The sequence below is a fragment of the Ursus americanus genome, chromosome 14 (genome assembly GCF_024610735.1).
Source record: "Ursus americanus isolate L20-20 chromosome 14, mUrsAme1.1.p, whole genome shotgun sequence".
NCBI classification, from domain to species: domain Eukaryota; kingdom Metazoa; phylum Chordata; class Mammalia; order Carnivora; family Ursidae; genus Ursus; species Ursus americanus.
Window position 1 is genome coordinate 72,000,179 of NC_142140.1, and position 20,375 is coordinate 72,020,553.

Consider the following 20,375-nt stretch of genomic DNA (forward strand, 5'->3'; position numbering starts at 1 on the left):
CCATCTCGTCCAGGGCGTAGCGCAAGAGGCCGTGCTCGTAGAGGATAAAGAAGCGCCGCTGCCATTTCTGCAATGGAGCACAGAGTGGGTGGTTAGAGGGCTCTGGCCCTGACCTCCGCTTGCTGCGTCCCCGGGTCTCACAACCTGTCAAAGGAAAGCGGGCTCCACAGCTTCCATTTCTGGGGCAGATGGCAAGAAAAGAGCGACCCAGGGCAAGAGAACAGTAATTTGTTAGATGGCACTGGGCCAGGGGAGAGACCCGAACCACCCAGTGTTTTTCCACAGGAGATTTCATGAGATGCCTGGTTTATTTTAATTGGCAGGCTCCTGAAGAGCAGAGGTGGCATCCTGGTCACCTTCTTGGATTCTCTATGTACCCAGCACGGAGATGATCACAAACATGTGTTGATATTTATTTGATAAATTGTACGGTACAATATGGAATAACCAGAGAATGGCAGGCACGGATTCCCCGTTTCTGACGAAATTGAGGAAACTGCTAAAAAAGGGCTGTTCTCATGACCCACAGGCAATAGGAGATAGGGAAAAAGACAGTCAGGCTTCAGTGTTCACTGAGAATGAACAAGCTAAGAAAAATCAAAAGTGAGAAGGAGGGAGACCTGTGGGAATAATTCTCATGTCCCAGGAGTGATCGACTGGCAAAGGGTGCCCCTCTACTCTGCACCCAAAGGACAGGCCACTGTGGGCCAGCGGGGGCCCACATGCACTGACAAACAGAACAGAAGGACCACGAGAGTATGCACTTTCCTTTTTGTGGTGGAAAACATGTCCAGAACAAGAGACTCTTGGTCCCCGAATCCCAAAGATCACCAGGAGGATCCATGACCTGTTTTCAACATTTCAAAAAGCTCAACAAAATTCATACTTTCACTGGGAATAAGGCCACAAGAACTATCACACCTCTTTGCTTTGGGCCAGAATTATATCATTCAGAATAATGTTTTTACCATCAGAAGCTGGAAATGGCAATTCTGTATGACCCAAATATAAAACAGGAAAGCGGGCTGCTCCCTGGGTACTGCAGGCATTGTAATACCGTCACCCCTGCTGTCCTCCTGTCTGGATGGCAGGAACAGGACGCTCAGATAGCCAAGGAAAGAGGACCTGTAGATGGCTGGTTCCACACTGGATGTCCAGGCAGAGGCCACCTGAAGTCTTCCTGAGAAACATTTCAAGGCTCCTTTAAAGACAGTAATATCTCCAAAGTCAAAACCCATACCAGAAGTAATCCTAAAGATCCCGGACATAATACAAGGTCTGTGGGGCACCATGACCCCCACCCTAGACTGCAGCATTCAGGCCAGGGGCAGAAGAGATCAAGAGGCAGAGTGGAGGCTCTCAGGGAGCAGAGGACGGGAGGGGAGAGGAGCTGGAGCAATTTACAGGGTATGGGCGGCAGCACCTGGAAAAAAACATGTGGAAAAGAAAAGATGGGTGTTTTAACTGGAGTCATCCAAAGGGGCTCCCTGGTAGAGGAACAGACCACTGGTTAGGGACAATGTCGGTTTAATCATCTCGATGCTCCAGCTGAGACTGGGCTGCTCCCAGCAACCTGTGCACCACAGGGACCCACCCTGGGCTGGGGCGCCCCGGAGAGATGGGGCAAAAACAGAGTTGGCTCTCCGGTCTGTCATCCCTTCACAAGTGCTCATTTGCTGAGCCCTTAGCCAGGGAGGACTGGAGGGAAGAGAGATGGGATGAGGAAGGGATGGAATGAGGGAACTGGAAGCCTAATTAGCAGAACGCAAATGTCTGCTGAACTGCTCTTCTGCCTTTTACATTTAACTGTTTCTGCCGTCAAGCTGACCCATGAACAGGAGACACAACGTAAGACCATCTTCTTTTGAAGAGCGGACCTGGCACAACTAGCGTCAGAGACTTTTCCTGTAGGACCGACAAGTTTCCCAAATGGGGGTTCCCTGCTGATCCTGCCATCCCAGGATCCATTGTTCAACTCCCCATCCCCCTCTTCCACTCTGTCGACATGCCCTTAGATGGGCTCCTCTCCAGTCCCTCCCACCGCAAGAATGCACTCTGAGGACCTTACCCGAGACCGATGCACTGGGTTGTCAAAGTCAGTCCCATCTGGAGCCAGGAGCAGCCAGCCACCATAAATAGGTTTTGCCTGGAGGAGAAAAAACAGGTCATCGGTGGCCTTGGATCAGAGAGAGAACAGGATCGATGGTCAAGTTAAAGATCAGTGCTCCCTGGAAACAGAAGTCACCTCTGCTTAGCACACACCAGGCATCTCATTCCCCAGCCACAGGCCGAGTCTCCCAAGAAAAATGTTTGGGAGTAAGAGGCTCCTGAGCGGTCTGCAGCATCTGGTGTGGAAAATGGGACACAGAACCCAGCGGGACCCTGAAAAACCACCAAGTACAGGAACTCCTACGACACAGACGCCTCCTTCAAGTTCCCGACCAAGAAACAAAGGCATTTGCAATCACCACGTGAGTACCCACCACTGTGTGCTGCACGCAAACACAGTCGAAAGCCCTCATTCTGATCGTATAAAACAGGGCCTGGGAGAAGAGACACTGCTTTAGTGAGCACAGCTAGCACGAGCCAAAGAATCGTCAACTTCCTGTGTGGGTTTCAACCGTCCCATCTGAAAGGTGGGGGTGACGGTAATCGGAGCTACACCTTGTGAGACTTAGGTGAGGACTGATGAGGTAATGCAAGTAAAACACAGCACAGGAATATAAAATAGTGCAGCCGCTGTGGGAAAGTCTGGCACTTCCTCAAAGAGTTAAACAGAATTCCACTCAACCCAGAACTCTACTCCTAGGTATATACACCCGAGAAGACTGAAAGCAGGTGGCTCAAATAAAAACCTGGACCTGAATGTTCACAGCAGCACCACTCACAACTGCCAAAAGGCAGAAACAATCCCCATGTACACCAACAGATGAGAGGGTAAGAAAATGGGGCACACCCATACAACAGAATATTATCAGCCACGGTGACACGGACGAACCCTGAAGACATTACGCTGAGTGAGAGAACACAGACACCAAAGACCATATACTGTTTGCTTCGGCTTCCACGAAAAAATCCATAATAGGTAAATCCACAGAACCAGAAAGCAGATAGTGGTTGCCAGGACGTGGAGGGAATGGGAAACGGGAAATGACTGCTAACAGGTATGGGGTTTCTTTGTGGGATGATGGAAATGTTCTGGAATTAGAAAGTGGAGATGGTTGAACGACCTTGTGAACATGCTAAAAGCCACTAAATTGTACACTTTAAAAGGCTGAATTTTATAGTATGTAAATTATATCTCAAAAAATTATAGAGGAAAAAACATTAAGCACAGTGTTTGGTCTCTAAGTGCATAACAAATGTAAGCTATTAATTTTTTTTTTAATGAAAAGTCCCCCATCCCCCAACACCCTGACAGTAGGAGCTCAACATGAGTTGAGGCACCAGACAGACACTCAGCCTCCACCTCCCTTTTCAGCCATACCCGGCTGGTGACAAACAGCTGGAAAAGGCACAATAAACCAATTTGTCCACTACCCTTTGGAGGGCACTAATACAAATTAAAACCCAAACCCTCTGCCTGCTGTTTACACACATGACTCATCTCTGGGAAAGCTTTAGGGGTCCTCTTAACATATTTTTTTTCAACACTTTCCAAACTGGAGCCCTGTCACACCACCTCATTTTATAAAGCTGTGGAATTTGTGACTCAGAGAGGGAAGGTCACTTGCCAGAGGTCACACAGCATTCTGGGTAGGCCAAGAACACTCCTTTTTCTTGGCTTCTGCAGGGTCCTTTAGGCCCCCAGGGGAAGTTCTGGCTTTTCCCCATGAAAGTGAAGAGAGTAGTAGGAGCTTCGGGCAAGGGGTATGGAGAGGGCTGAGGGAAGGAAGTGAGGGACTGGTTTTGATGAAACATGGGCAGTGGGTGCTGGCACGGAACTTAGGGTTAGAGGGACATGACCCAGGAGAGCCATGCGGGATGTAAAATGAAATTGTCTCAGAAAACAGAAGTAAAGAGAGTAAGGTCTGTTTTCTTAGCAAATACCAGACCAGCGGCGCCCAGCCATTCCCCAAGCAGGCAGGCACACTCACTCAGCATCTCTCACACACCACGCAGTGACACACATACACAAGATGGACAGGTCAGGGCCAGGGGGTGATCCTGGGCCAGGTGACTTCCCCACTTCACCTCTTAGCTTGCGGTTCCCTGAGGTGTGAAATCAGGAGGCTGGACAACAAGGCCGTGTCTCCTCCATTTCTGCCTCACCGTGACTGTATGCTACTCTCCTGGTCTCTGACCATAGGGCTTTGGGGAGACTTCATATTAGCAGCTACATCTACCTGACCTTTCCCCAAAAGGAGCAGTTGGAGATGTGAGGGACTAACACAGAGGACCTGGCCACAGTCTCACCACTACCCATCACCAGCACTGTTACTGACTCAACATCTACTCAGGCCTCGTGTGTGCTGGTCCTGTGTGCCGCACACCAGGGGGGCTGCCAGCATCCGCCTCACTTTGCCAGGTCCTTCTTGGACACACCACCCCAAAGGGGACCCTTCCAGGTGGGCAGGTTGTCCTGAAAAGTGGGAAGGCTGGGCTAATGGAGGGCACAGGGCAAGAAACAAGTGCTCTAGGGGCGCCTGGGCAGCTCAGTCGGTTAGGTGTCTGCCTTTAGCTCAGGTCTTGATCCCAGGGTCCTAGGATTGAGCCTCGCATTGGGCTCCCTCTCCCTCTGCCTGCAGATCCCCCTGCTTGTGTTTGCTCGCTCTCTGTCAAATAAATAAATAAAATCTTTAAACAAGCACCTCAGCCTTCCCTCATAAGCCCAATAAACCAGAGGCTGCACTTCTGGCTGGTCTCTGGGAAGAGGCTGCTGGTGGTCTGGGTGTCTTCCTCAATTCAAAGGCCTTCCAAAAATGTTTACTTGAAACTTCTGCTTCCTGGAAGACGGGTAGACGTAATTTTCCCTATTCCTCCTACTAAATACAAATCAAACCTTGGACACTGTATATAAGAAAAACCTAAGGAGGCTCTGCAAGGTGGAAAGAAGATGGCAGAGAAGAGGGCTGGGGACCCTGAGACCCAAAAACAATATGGAGATGTGCACCCTGGCTTCTCTTTTTGTCTCACTGTCCCAGACCAGGTACTGGAAGAATGAGCAACCGGGAAGTGCCAACGGGTACAAACAAATAAAAGCCCCAATAAAAACTGCTCTCTCTAGCTGAAGAACCAGGGAAGGAACAACCTGGTAAGACAGAATATTCTTAGACGATAACTGCTCTATTCCAGCCAGACATGACAGGGAAGACTCAGCCCCAGCCCCACCCCTGCCAGCAAAGTCTTCCTACCTGCCCTTGGCAGCTAAGAGGCATGCCAGCACCCCTATCAGGAAGGTGTTGGGAGGCCAGGCAGGGAGGTGGGATTTTTGCCCCCACCCAGAAGTAACAAGGCCCCCCTTCCTCTCCCTGCTGGGATAGAGTCAGAGGAAGACGTGGGGAGCTGAACTCTCACCGTTGGTCTGCAGTAACAAGGAATGTCCCCCGTCAGGTGTCAGTGGACATCTAGTGGGCAGCCTGGACTTCTACTTCCACCTCAAAGTGAAAGATGGTGGCCCCCCCAACCCCTATCCCCACTGGAGTAGTGTCAGAAAAAGCCGACTAGAACAATCCACAGTTCCCTAAAATAACACAAATATATCCAAGTTTGAATCAAAAAAATCACCAGCATAGTAAGAACCAGAAAGGTTGCAAACTGAATAAACAAAGACAATCAACAGATGCCAACACCACAGTGACAGACACGTCAGAATTACCTGATGAAGGTTTTAAAGCAGCCACGCTGAAATGTTTCAACAAGAAATTATAAACGTGCTTGGAATAAATGGAAACACAGAAAACCCCAGCAAAAACAAAACAAAACAAAACAAACAACAATAAAAAAACAACCAGGAAATATAAAAACCAAATGGAAATTTTGAAACTGAAAAATACAATAAATGAAATAAAAAGCTGAATGGATGGGCCCAACAGTAGAATGATGAGAACCAAGGGAAGAATCAGTGAACTGGAAGAAAAATAATAGAAATTACCCAATCAAGGGCACCCGGGGGGCTCAGCCAGTGAAGCGTCTGCCTTCAGCTCAGGTCATGATCCCAGGGTCCTGGGATCGAGCCCCGCATCGGGCTCCCTGCTCAGTGGAGAGCCTGCTTCTCCCTCTCCCACTCCCCCTGCTCATGTGCTCAATCTCTCTCTCTCTGTCAAATAAATAAAATCTTAAAATAAAAAGAAGAAAAAAATTACCCAATCAGGCAACAGAAAGAAAACAGACTAAAAGAAATAAGAGAAGAATAGAGTCTTAAAGACCTGTGGAACAATGAAAAAGATCTATCATCTGTGTCATCAGACTCCCAGAAGGAGAAAAGGGGAGTAAGGTGAAAAAAGCACTCAAAGAAACAATGGTTGAAAACTTCCCAAATTTGGCAAGAAAGGAAAGCTATAAATTTAAGAAGCTGAGTAAACTCTAAAGGATAAATACAAAGAAATCCACACCAAGACACATCAAAATTAAATTTCTGAAAACTAAAGACAAATACAAACTCTTGAAAGCAGCCAAAGAAAAGTAACACCTTATGGACAGGAGAAAACCAGACATGTTAACAGTGGACTTCTCATCAGGAAGCTTGGAGGCCAGAGGCAAGTGGTACAATACTTTTCAGGCACTGAAAGAAACCATCAATCCAGAATCCTATACCCAGAGAAAATACCCTTCAGAAACTAAGTGAAATCTCAGATGAGTTCCTCAAAAAATTAAAAACAGAACTATCCAACAATCTAGGAATTTCACCCCAAAATTAGAAAACCCCTAATTCAAAGGGACACATGAACCCCTATGTTTACTGCAGCCTTATTTGCGACAGCCAAACTATGGAAGCAGCCCAAGTTTCCACTGACAGACAAATGGATCAAGAAACGTTATCTGTATCTATAGATGTAGATATGTACAATGGAATATTACTCAGCCATAAAAAAGAATGAAATCTTGCCATTTGTAACAATATGGAGAGAGCTAAAGAGTATAATGCTAAGTGAAATAAGTCAGTCAGAGAAACACAAATACCACATGATCTCACCCATATGTGAAATTTAAGAAACGAGGAAAGATGAAATGCTTTTCTTCTAAGAGCAGGAACTAGACAATGATGTCTACTCTCACAACTATAGTGCTAGAATTTCTAGCCAGTGCAGGAAGGCAGAAAAGGATATAAAAAGCGTGTAGATCACAAAGAAAAAATAAAATGTTTACAGATGACATAATTTTCTATGTAGAAAAATAAAGAATCTATTTTTAAAAACTCCTAGAACTAGTGAGTTCAGTAAGGATGCAGGATGTAAGATCAGTATACAAAAATCAACGGTATTTCTATATGCTAGCAGTGAATATGTGGACATCGAAATTAAAAATATAATACCATTTACCATCGCTTAAAAAAATGAAATACCGGGGCACCTGGGTGGCTCAATTGGTTGAGTATCTGTGTTTGGCTCAGTCCATGATCCCAAGGTCCTGGGATGGAGTCCTGAGTCAGGCTCCTTGCTCAGCAGGGAGTCTGCTTCTTCCTCTCCCTCTGCCCCTCTCCTGCTCATGCTTGCTCTCTCTCTCTCTCTCAAATAAATAAAAACTTTTTTTAAAAAAGAAATATTTAGTTGTAAATTGAACAAGGCATGTACAAGACTTGCACGCTAAAAAAACCTACACTACACTGATGATATAAAACAAAGAAAATCTAAAAAAAAAAAAAGGGAAAGACATATTATGTTCATAGACTGGAAGATTCTAAGATGCCAATTCTCCCCAAATTAATATACAAAATTAATGCAATTAATAATGAAAAGCTCAGTAAGACCTATAGATATAGACAAGATTACTCTAAATGGAAAGTCAAAGGAACTAGAATAATTTTTTAAAAATTAAAAAAGAATAAGGAGGGAGGAATTCATCTACTGGATTACAAGATTTATTACATACCCACAGTATCCAAGACTGTGATATTAGTGGAACGTGAGATACATAGATCAACAGAACAGAATGGAGGGATCCTGGGTGGCTCAGTCAGTTAAGCGCCCGACTCTTGATTTCAGCTCAGGTCATGATCTCAGGGTTGTGAGATAGAGCCCCACGTTGGGCTCTGGGCTGGGCATGCGGCCTGCTTGAGATTCTTTCTCTCCCTCTTCCTCTGCCCCTTTTCCCCCACCTCTCTCCCTCTCTTAAAAAAAAAAAAAAAAAAAAAAAAAAACCAGAATAGAGAACTGAGAAACAGACCCACACAAATCTGTCCAACTTAATTTTGGAGAAAGCTGCTAAAGCAATTCAGTGGAGGAGAGACAGCCTTTTGACAGACGTTGCTGAAGCCACTGGACATCCACAGGCAAAAAATAAGTACAGCTCCATCTTAAACAAAAATTAACTAAAGATGAAACACAAACTGACAAATCGAACTTCATAAAATTAAAACCTTTTGTTGTGCAAAGGCCCTACCAGGAGGGTGAAAAGATAAGTGACAGAGTGGGATAAAAATATTTGCAAACCACATGCCCAACAAAGGACTAGTATCCAGTAGAGTGTACTAAGCCCTCTGGAAACGCAATAGTAAAAAAAGAACAATCTGTTTAGAACCATGAGCAATATAAACCTATCAGAATGGCCAAAATTAAAAATGGTGACAACACCAAATGCTGGCAAGAATGTGAAGTCTATCACTCACACATTGCTGGAGAGAACATGAAATGGTACAGCCACTCTAAAAAAGCTTAGCGGTTTCTTTAGAAACTAAGCACGCAATTACCATACGATCCAGGAACTGCACACCTGGGTATTTATTCCAGAAAAACAAAAGCTGGCATTCACACAAAAACTGTACATTTCTGAATGGTTATAGCAGCTTTATTTGTAATAGCCAAAAACAGGAAACCCAGATGTCCTTCAGTGGGTAAGTGGTTAAAGAAATTGGTACGTGACCCCCCATGGAATACTAGTCAGCAATAAAAAGAAACAAACTTGATACACATAATCTGGGTGAATCTCCAGAGAATTATGAGTGAAAAAGCCAAATCTGAAAGACTACATGTTGTATGATTCCATTTACATAAAATTCTTGAAATGTGTAATTTATAGAAATGGAGAACAGATTCGTGGCTGCCAGGGGTTAAGAGGCAGTAGTGGTGGGAGGGCAGGAGGCGCGGCGTGAGGGGACCTGGAAGGATGGAAATGAGCTGCACCTTGACTGCATCAATGTCAATGTCCTGATTCTGACACTGCACTATAATTTCACAAGGTGTTACCACTGGGGAAACTGGGTAAAGTGTACGTAGGATAGCTCTGTATTTTCTTACAACTGCACAGAAAACTACAATTATCTCAAAATAAAAAATTTAATAAAAAAAAAAAACCCAAACCTATTACTTGCTGAATACTGCCTCCACCCACATACAGGCATTTAGCACTGGAAAGGGACCCTCCATAGCCCCAGACCACAGAAGCTCCAGCCATGAAGACCTTTGTGGTCCACAAGGGTCTTCCCCAGGCCAGGCTGGCCCTCCGTGGCCCTCAGCTATGCTGAATGAGCTCTACTGGCCTTTCCAACAGCTTCTACTGGAGACCACACACACCCACACATGTACACCCTCTTGGGCCTGTCGACTTGACCAAGGCGAGGTCCTTCTGCTCCTTTCCCTCTCGCCATCCTCCAGGCAGATCTGGGCTGCATCAGGGAGAGTCCAACTGCCTCAACTCAGGCCAAGTGGGCAGGCCACAGGCAGGGGAAGATGCAAACGTCCTGGCCTGCTTTACACAGCATTGTCAAACTGCCACACTGATGCTTCCCAGAAACATACAAGCCTCTGGACACAGCCGCCCAATCACCATCAGCTCCAAGGCATCTGGAACATTACATGCTCGGCTCTCAGCAACATGTGGCCTGTCAGAGGCTCAAAGAGCAGGGAAGTCAGTGACGGATTTCTAACAGGTGGTTAACCTCGCTTTTCCTGTCCTCAGATTCACCCACCCTGACTGTACGTGGTGTGGAGAAAGGCAGTCAGATACGTTGCACGCTATGGCACTGAAGAGTGAGTACCCAAAATTACTGATGCAAAATGTGGGCCCCACCCTTCCTAGCCCTTGATAACATCCCGTCATCCTAAAGGCCCTCTATGGTCTGGTGCCCCCTTACTGTCCCCTACACAGGCCCCCTCAAAATCCTGCACCCCCTTCAAGTACAGGAACTGACCCAAAGCCAACCGCTTACTGAGAACTTACTGTGGCTGCCGCCGCCATGAATCCAGGACACTGCCACCTCCCCCTTCTCTGAACCGCTCTGTTAGACTTACACCTCCCAGGGGAAAGAAAAATAGTCCAGGCCTCTGGGCTAATGCACAAGCAATTCTCTGTGTGGAGGGCTCTTTGCCCCATCCTGCTCACCCTCCCAAGTTCCATATCTCCCAATCCCAAGCCATCCACGTTCCTTTCCTCTTACAACACCTCGGCTCACTGCGGACAGGAATCTTGCCTCCATCTAGCACAGCGCCCTGTACCCAGTCGGGCTGTGGTGACTGAAACACACATCCATGTGAGTCAGGTGACATACCTACTAGTCACCACCACGCAGCCGAGACTGCTCCAAACTATTCTCTGAGTATGGCCGGGAAGGCCTTCCCAGCCGAGACCGAGGTGAGCCCAGACCACACTTGCAGCCTCCCCACACGGAGCTCCCAGGTTGCTAGTGGGTTCTGGTCGGCACCTAACACCATGGGACAACCAGAAGGCTGAGGAGCAGGCAGACGGGCTGAACTTCGAGTGTATTTCTCCTTTCTCTGAATCTGACCCCCAGTCACGCCATGTGTGCCACGCTGGCAAAGACACAAGGCAGAAGTGCTGTGGGAAACCTGGCACTCTCCAAAAGCCGCAATGTGGCCCTATGTGGCGACAACTATGGCATTTCCATGCTCCTGCCCCAGGAACCCCACAGCCAGAAATTAAGCTGAAAGAAATAACACTGAGAAGCAAAAAGCTCCCCTCATGATTGAAGAGGAACTCAATGTCCAACAAGCAGATGGCTAAATGAATGCTGGTTATCAACTCACGAAAATACTACACAGCCATTACTTATAAATACCTAAGAGGAATTCAAGAAACCCTTGGGAGTACGCGCCCACAGGATTCCATCAAGCCAGTGCTTCCTGCACAGAGCCAGGTGGCTCCATTCGCTCTGTCTCCTGGGTGACCGGCACCCTCTGGAGGTGTTCAGTGGAATTTCCCCAGCTGCTGCTGTGAAGCTGGAACCATTTAGGGACTGGAGATAAAAACGTGACGTGCACACAGTCCCTCCCCAAGGGGCTCTTGGTTTAGTGAAGGAGACCAGGCATGGGAACAAGCATCCAAGGTAGGATGTAAAAATGTGGCCTATTATAAAATGCATCATAAGGACAGAGACAGAGAAAGATTGGGAGTCAACAAGAAAACAGTTATTGTATTGACTGCTGGGATCATGAGCAAGTCTTGGGGGGTTTTTTTTTTGGTTTTACCATTTTTTGTAAAGTCATGCTATTGTATAGTACTTACCAGACACTACTTTCTAAAGGGCAGGGAAGATGTCTGCCTGACTGTGCATGCATGACTTCTGATATAGTGCTAACAGAGTATCTTCCAAAAGATGGCAGGGGGTGGGAGGCAGGGGCTTGATTGTTCCTGGAAGAACAAGAAGTAGATGAGGTCAGGGAATCCCTGTACTCCACTCTTCACCAATGGCATGACCTAACAGCTCTGGGTCATTAGTTAAAGACCGTGGCCTGGGAACCAGAAGGCCCAAGTTCAAGTCCCAGTTCCATGACTTAGTTGCTGTGTGGCCCAGGGCAAGACATTACCTCTGTGAATCTCAGTTTCTTTATCTACAATAATAGAAAAACACATAACTTTTCCATACCATTTTTTACAAAACTGCATCAGACACAAACACGTACTGGGTCACTGAATAATCAACAGCCCAGAGTCAGGGATATACATCCCAGCACCTACACGGGGCTGTGCACACAGCCGGTACTCAGACCAAACTAGGGTAGCACTTGGGGACCAGCAGTGCTCAGGGGAGTGAGCCCCACAGTGGAGGTAATGAGTGGAGGTCCCCAAAGAGTGTGATGGGCAGGACTGCAGAGTATTTGAGGCCAGTCCAGAAGGACCTCAGGGCTCCCGACTCTGAGCGTAGGGGCAGAGCATGCAAAGTCCACAAAGGCTCCCTCATACCAGGCTAAAGGCCTGAATTCCAAGCACAGTGACCATCCCCATAAAAGTTCTTCAAGAGGAAAAGTCCCACAGTCCTGAAGGATCCATACATGTGGGGGCCAGTATCCCAGCTTTGGGGAAATTCCTGGGGCAAAGATTCCTCTGGGCTAAAGGTGGGGTATAGGGACCTGCATTCAAGCATGAGCTGGGGGGGGGGGGGGGCAAACGGCCCTTGGTAGAGGATTCATTAAAGGATCTATGGGCAAAATGTGTGTAAACTGCAGCTATTACACCTGTAGTTTTGAGGCTGTTTCCTTGCCCTTGTTTTTTTCCCCAAAAGTGTTTCTGTGGCAACACTTCCAATGTTCATAGCAAACAGGCTGTTAATATTTTTTGTATTTTGGTTCTAAAAGGAGAAATGACGCCTGGGCAGCAGCTGTCTGGCCATCTTTATAAGCTTGTAAATCATGGAAGAATTCAGGGTCACCTGTCTTCTCCGAGACATTTAGAGTAAGTTAGTAAAAGAAGGGAGCACATGTGAAAGTCAGTCTCAGGACTTAACCTTCCTGTGTCCTAGGTGCGCACCTGCCTAGCTCACACCGGGGGTTAGCACACAACTCTGACCATGCCTACCAGGGCCAAAGCCCTCAGGCAAGCGGGGCATCTCTTCCAGAACAAGCCTGCCAGGGCCAGTCATCATCAGTGAGGGTGTTGGCCATCACTGTTGACCCCCTGAGAGGCCACACACACACTTGTTCCCCACAAGGCTATGTGGACTACACTGCGCTAGGACTCCTAAACTTGGTCAAGGGGTCTCAAGGCCTGGAGAATACTGTGATGTTGCTTTACATTCAGTTCTGGACCCAAACTACATTCCTCATTACGGCCACCCTATGTCAGCATGAGCTTCCAGGGCCTGTCGTCTGCCTCAGCAGAGAACAACCGGCCATCACCAAGAGACTCACAATCGTACTACAGCCACTCTAGGTGATTCAACGTGAGCAGAACCCAGGGCCGTGACCAGGGCGAAAGCCTGGCCTTCCGAGTGAGAAAGGCTGCTGTCCCCTGGCCGGCAGGACAGCAGCCGGTACGTGGCCTGGAGGACACACACTCCATCTAAGTAAGCATACTGGGGAGTCAGGTAAAAATGCCCATCGGTTTCCTCCCTTCGTCACACCTGTCCTGCTTCCCACTGTCCTCAGAGCTAACAGCCAAAGCGTACGAGGCTGGTCACTGCTGCACACCCTTCATGTACTCTCCGATCTTCACAACAAACCTATGAGGTATATGCCATCAGCACCTCCATTTGACATGCAAGGACACTGAAGTGACCTGTCTAAGCAGGCTCTGAACCGCCACCACCTGGCCCCTAGCTGGCCTGTAACCACCCCGCACTGCTCCACGTCAGTGAGCCACTTCCAAAAGTAAAGGCTAGAGCCATCTGAACAGGAAGCATGGTCTCCCGGAGGGTCTAGTCCTGACCCACACATCACACAGCATCTCCCCAGACACCCTTGCAGCCGAGGTCCAGGGCCTGGGCGTGCGCAGCACCCATGACGAGTTCATCACTGTGGGATGAACCAACCACAAACCACCGTCCACAGAGCCGCCCACACAGCTTGGCTGGGCACCATGGATTGTTGAGGTGTTCTAGGAGCTGACGGAAATTGTGGGGCTCTTCCCTGGAAGGAGGAGTCTTTCGTACTTGTGCAAACAGTAAGGGAGAGCACAGGCTCCCACTCCTCCCCACCCCAGAGAAAGTAGAGTAACCCTATAATTTACCATTCAAACAGGGATACTTTGGGGAAAGAGTTGGGACCCTATTAATTACACCAAGACATGTGACCCTGGAACCCAGGAGAAATGCAGCTTATCGACTTTGGTGCCAAAGGCCACGACGCAAACCCATCGATGCAAAGATAAGAAAGCCACCGGAAATACCCACAATGAAACAAAGGCACAAAAGTGGAACGAAGGGAAAGGAACTTGGCACCAGGGGCAGAGACGGGAGGCCCGGGAGAGACTTCCTGTGAGAGGCAAGCAAAGGACCAACTTCAGAAACTGAAGTCAGAGACGTGAGCTTGGGGAAAGTAGGCAGAGCTGAGCCAGCGTCAGGCCAGCTGGCACGGGCAGAGGCTCCAGCTTCCCTCCAGAGGAGGCAACAGGGCCTCACACACAGTGTCACCCTGCCTGGCAGTGTCATGGAAGCACGGTTCGAGGAGAGGGCACATCCCAGGAACTCCACAAGGCTCAGTATGATCAGGGCCCACACCTCCAGAGCTAGCTCGGAGGCCCCAAACCTCTAGACAATCTGCAGACGGTCCCACCCTTCGGCAAATCAGAAGCAGCACAGGGCGGAGGCAAAGACAATAAATAAATATTTGGTGAAACAATGACCTGAGCTCTACAAAGTGTTATCGGATGGCCCCTTGGTTTCCGCAGAGAGTGCTTTCGTGCTGCTGACACATACTTGACCAGACCGCAAGTCTGAGAGGGTGAGGCCAACACCATGTCCATACAGTGTGCCCAGTGGGACCTGGGGTAACCAGGACAGGGTAGAATGGAGGTGGAACCTGTGCTATTATCTACGTGTGGACAGCAAATGTCAAGCAGAAAACGACAAGAAGATGGGAAATGAAGACGTCAGATAATGGTTTGGTAAGATGTGAATTATGAGCACAAACCAAGAATGAGGTGGGGTAGTAACTGTTTGGGGGTATTTCCGTAATAGCTTTACTGAGGTATGATACACATACCATACAACTCCCCCATTTAAAAGTGAGTACAATTCAATGGTTTGCAGGACATCTATCAGCACAATTTTAGAACCCCAAACTCTTGCCACCCCCAGAAGAAACCCTGTAATTTTTTTTTTAAAGATTTTTTTATTTATTTACTCGACAGAAATAGAGACAGCCAGCGAGAAAGGTAACACAAGCAGGGGGAGTGGGAGAGGAAGAAGCAGGCTCATAGCGGAGGAGCCTGATGTGGGGCTCGATCCCATAACGCCGGGATCACGCCCTGAGCCAAAGGCAGACACTTAACCGCTGTGCCACCCAGGCGCCCCGAAACCCTGTAATCTTTAGCAGTCATTCCCTAAACCCTCGATTCCCCACCCCCACCCCACACCCTAAACCACTAATCTACTTTCTGTATGTATACATTTGCCTATTCTGGACCTTGCGTATGAATGCAATCAGATGACGAGCGATCTTTTGTGACTGTTCCCTTTTCTTATAGCATGATGTTTTCAAGGTTCATCCACGCTGTGGTATGTGTGTGTGTTTTACTCCCTTTTATGGCCAAATAATATTCCGTTTATGAACATACCACAATTTGTTTATCTATTCATCTGCTGCTGGACGCTGGAGTCATTTCCACCTTTTGGTGGCTGTGAACGTTGATATATAAGTTTGGTGATGGCTTTTCAAGGTCGAAGAGGTAAACACCCCTTATCAATGTAAAGTGTGGAAAATGAACTCTTCAAGAGCCAAAAAAAAAAAAAAAAAGGAAAACTGGTTGAAGGAGATACTGGAAGGGGGTTCCCAAGAGGCTCCCCGTAAGCAGACTCTGCAGCACGCGGTACTAGCCACACAGACCAGATCTCAAGCTGAAAACATCTCAAAGGAAACAGACATAGGCCTTTCCATAAAGCCTTTCCACGTTGATGGAGAGAAGAAAGGGGCAGAGAAAATATTTTCTTTAACAGAGGCCATAAAAAATATAGTCATAACAAAGATTGCGGTATAGCTGAAAGATCTGAGTCCATGGGGAAAACTCCCTTACTTAACACTATAGACATCGAAATTCCTGTACAGCCACTGAATTCAAGGGGCAGGACCTGGTTGAGGAGCACTGTAGTCTCAAAAAGAAGAGGTAATTTTCCTGATGAAAATTCTGAGGGTTGATCCAAACTTCTTCCTAAAATTTGGGGAGGGGAGCCTGGATGGCTCAGTTGGCTAGCATCTGACTTTGGCCCAGGTCATTCATTACCTTTGGGTCCTGGGATGGAGCCCCATATTGGGCTCCCCACTCAGTGGGGAGTCTGCTTCTCCCTCTCCCTCTGCCCCTCCCCCGCTCATGCTGTCTCTCAAATAAATAAATAAATAATCCCAAACTGTATCACACAGACCTCTCCGGCCTCCAAGATACCCTTGAATCCCCTTCCCACGCACATGCTTAGAGGGCTCAGGGTCCAACCATCACTCTGAGACCAAGGAACCTGAATCTCCCTCGCAGCCCTGACTTCTGACCCAAGCCCCAACCCTGCATCTCCAGGGAAAGGAGAAGTGCCACCTGGCCACTGCCATGCTTCCTTCCAACTCACATGTCCAGAGCTCCAGGTCAGGAACTGGGCTGGGGTCCTAGAAATTACCAAGCACCGCTAAATGAACAGATGAAAAGATCGGGGTCATCTCGCCTTCTGGCCACAAAGCTAATCAGTGACAGAGCCCCAAGGAGAGCTGCCTGCCCCCGTCTGTTAGTCCTTGGCTGCCCCTCGCTCCCCACAACAGAACCCAGCCCCGTCACTAGTCTAATCTCCATCCTAAAACATTCCAGGCACCTCTGACCCCTCCCCTCCAGGAGCTGCAGAGTGCACTGGTGGAATGTAACCGCAAAGCAACCTCCTTCTCTGAGCCTCAGACGCCTGTCTGTGCACTCAGGAGAATATAACCTACCCCATACTCTTCACCTTGAGTCCCTACCACATGCCGTGTACCTGCATTTCATTTACTCTTCAGAGAGCCAGCCCTTGGCGGCAGGAAGTAAGGGTGAGCCAGTCCTGGAGCGCGCCTGCCGTTGGAGAGAGCGGGCACTGTCCCCAGTGGCCCCCTTATCACTTTCTGCCCTCTGCACGTGTGACACATCACTCTGAGGGGGCTGCCTTGGGCCCTCGCCCGGATTCTGCACCTGCGTCAGCTCCATCATGACAGGAGTCCTCCTTGCCACTCCCATCATGGCCTTCCAGCAAATGCTCCTACTTGAGCTAGACTAGTGATTTTCAAAGTACCACAGTCCTTAGGACCCTTTGGGGGGTCCACGAGCCAAAACTATTTTATGAAGTCCTCATCTCCGTTCCTCACTTTCATTCTCTCCCCGGTGTAGAGCAGAGTTTGCCAGAGGCTATGTGACATGACATCACAATAGACGAAGTGCAGAAGACAGGAGAATCCAGCTGTCTTTCATGATGACAGACGTTATGGAGATTTGCAAAAAAGGTAAAATGGTGTGGCTCTTCTTAGCAGATTTATTTGTTGTTTTGGAAAAGTAATTTTTCAAAATATACCCGTTATTTATGTGAACATGTAACAGGTTTATTTTATTTTTAAATAAATTAATAAATTTCTAAACATTTCTCAGTTTTAATTTCTAGCACAACAAATACTACAGATGTAACCCACATAAACAAAAGCCCATTGAGGGCCTCAACAATCAAGAGCATAAAGGAGTCCCCAAAACAAAAAGTTTGAGAACCACTGGCCTTGACCATCATCCCACCCCCACCCCTGCAAATCCTCAGGTCAGTGGCTGGCCCGTTCTGCCCCCACACCCCTGCTTCCCTCAGCACTCTGCTCATGCTGTCACAACACAAATGAGCTTTCAGGTCCATCTCTAAGTTTCTACTCCGACTCCTTCCTCCTCCACAGCACTACCTTAAAAGGCTGCTTATTTCCCACCAGACTGACCACGGCAGCTGTACTACATATAGTGCATCTGGAAATGAAACGGGACTCCCCCACACACCAGACAGGGAACCCTTCCTCTGGGCGAGGCAAGGCTCTGCTGAGGAGGGGAGGCCTGGAGAGGGCACTGGGCTCCATCCACACAGGCAACACCCAGTATGGGTCCCTCCGCTGGAGGCCAGCCACTGAGGGAGGCTGAAACACTGGAACAACCAAGCATCTTGAGTGTTCCTTAGGAATCCTGTACGTATACTGTACGTAGATGCGACTTACGTTCTTTTGTATGCATCGAATATTTCACTCTATTAAAAAGTATTAATGCGGGGGTCAGGGTAAAACAGTGAGTTTCAAACAGCGGAGACAATGGGAGGTGGTGCTTCAGGAGCCACTGCAGAGCGTGGGGTGGGGCGGGGCTCGGGGTGGGGGTGGGCTCACAGGTGGCATCGTCCTCTCCTCCCGTCCCTCACATATGTGAGTTCCATGTTGTTTCAAGGGGCTCTGTGCTCTAATCCTAAAGACATAAAGTTTGAAAACTGATAACAGAGTAGTGAACAGGCCAGATCATCTCTTCCCTCTAAGTGACCCCAATATCTTTTGGAAGCCCAATAGCAGCAGTTCCCCATGAATCTCACCACTAGAGCGCTCCAGCGGCTCCCTACATTGTCTGGCTTTCCACTCCTATGCTCCCTCAGCTCCCTCCCACCAATATTGAAGCCCCCACTTAGCTCCTTCCTGGCAGCTCCACTCATCTTCAGGTTAGATAAAAAGGAAAGGATGGACTGACACTCAAAGCAGCTCAGCCACCCGGGTGCATGGGCACAGCACCTCTACGGCCTCCTCGATGCTGCACACCATGCTTGTAACCCTGAGGGCTGCCCCGTACCCCCAGTTCTCCATCCTAGACTCCTACAAATGAGGAACACCGGGGTCTGGGCAGCACCATATGCTCTGTCCTCCCACCCGGCAGTCTGCAATGCTGTCATCTGGCTTGATGTGCTGATTCGAAACACAGCTCACTGACAGATTACCACCGGACCTGGATATTCCACTCCTAGGTCTCTACCCAGAAGAACTGAAAGTAGATGTTCACAGCAGGACTAACCACAACAGCCAAAATGTGGCAACAGCCCAAGCATCCATCTGTAGGTGAACAGGTAATCTAAATGTGTTATGCCCATATACTGGACTATTATTCAGCCATTAAAAAACCCAACGAGGTACTGATTCATGCTACCAATGGATGAACTCTGAAACATACTAAGTACAAGAGGCCAGACTAAACGCTGCATATTCTATATCCACTTTAATGACACTTCCAGCATAGGTAAAGCTGTAAGGACAGAAAGGAGACTGGTGGTTGCTGAGGACCAGGAGTGGGGAGTAACAGCCTAATAGTTATGGGTGTTCTTTTGGGGTGATGAGACGGCTTAAACTATAGACTGGTAGTGTTTGCACAATACTATGAATGTGTTGAATGCAACGGAATTGCACACTCTAAAATGGTTAATTTCACATTATGTGAATTTCACCTCAAAAAAAAAAAAAAAACCACACAAAACACAAAAAACAAAAAACCCCAAACAAAACCCACACACGGAGCTCCCTAGATCCCAGACACACAGAGGGTGCGGGCACACAGCTGATGGCCCACTCTCCGTCATCCCCTCCCACACTTCCCAGCTCAGCTGCCCGCTCACCCCTCTGCCCACACACATGCCCTGCAAGTCCAACCCATGCTCAGGGCTCCTCCCTGGACTGCAACAGCTGGAGGAAGAGGGAGAAAGTGACATTTTAAAAAGCCTCTTCCCTGTTCGGTCTTGACAAGGAGCCCATGGCCTTGGGATTTTTGGAACATGACGCCATTCGTGGCAAAGGGAGGAATGCTACAGAATGCGTGGGGACACATTTCTGGGGCTTTGCAGGAAAGCTCTGCAGTCAAGAGTCTCACCCTCTCCCTCAAAAAGCAGTGCTTCCCATTAAGAAACAGGTAGGACGGGAAAGTGCCATGAGAAGGAAAAAAGACAGGAAACATAAATAAGTTCAGCCTAGGCCTCATCCTCTCGCCATCCTCCCCTTCCTAGCACACGTACTCACCCTGCCAGCAGGACAGCCCCTGGCTCCTGGACAGGAAGGCCACACACGACTAGAAATCTAATGTCCAGAAGGCCCACCTGACCCCATTCAGGACAGTGCAGGAAAGAGTAGAAGGAGGAGACCCTGCGTCAGACTGTCCGGGTTTGCATCCCAGCTCTACCACTTACAGTATTGCCCTTGGGCAAGTCACACGACTTCTTTCCAGCTCAAGTTTCTTATCTCTCTACTTCATAAGGCCACTGTGAATATAAATGAGTTAACAGTGGCCTGGTACACAACAATTACTGTTAGCTACAAATGCCACCACCTCCACAATAAATA

General features: G+C 48.2%; 1 protein-coding gene across 7 annotated transcripts in view; it reads right to left on the reverse strand.

The window, feature by feature from the left end:
• Positions 1-20,375, reverse strand: part of MPRIP (myosin phosphatase Rho interacting protein) — a 148,887-nt gene that overhangs the window by 117,936 nt on the left and 10,576 nt on the right. For 6 of the 7 annotated variants that reach the window (XM_087867706.1, XM_045778160.2, XM_045778155.2 and 3 more), the window contains exons 2-3: positions 2,069-2,146; positions 2-67 (exon numbers count right to left, since the gene is read on the reverse strand). In XM_087867706.1, the coding sequence (XP_087723832.1) occupies positions 2-67; positions 2,069-2,146 (144 nt within the window). The remainder of the gene's footprint in view (position 1; positions 68-2,068; positions 2,147-20,375) is intronic. The other variant, XM_087867705.1, reaches the window with a different exon arrangement.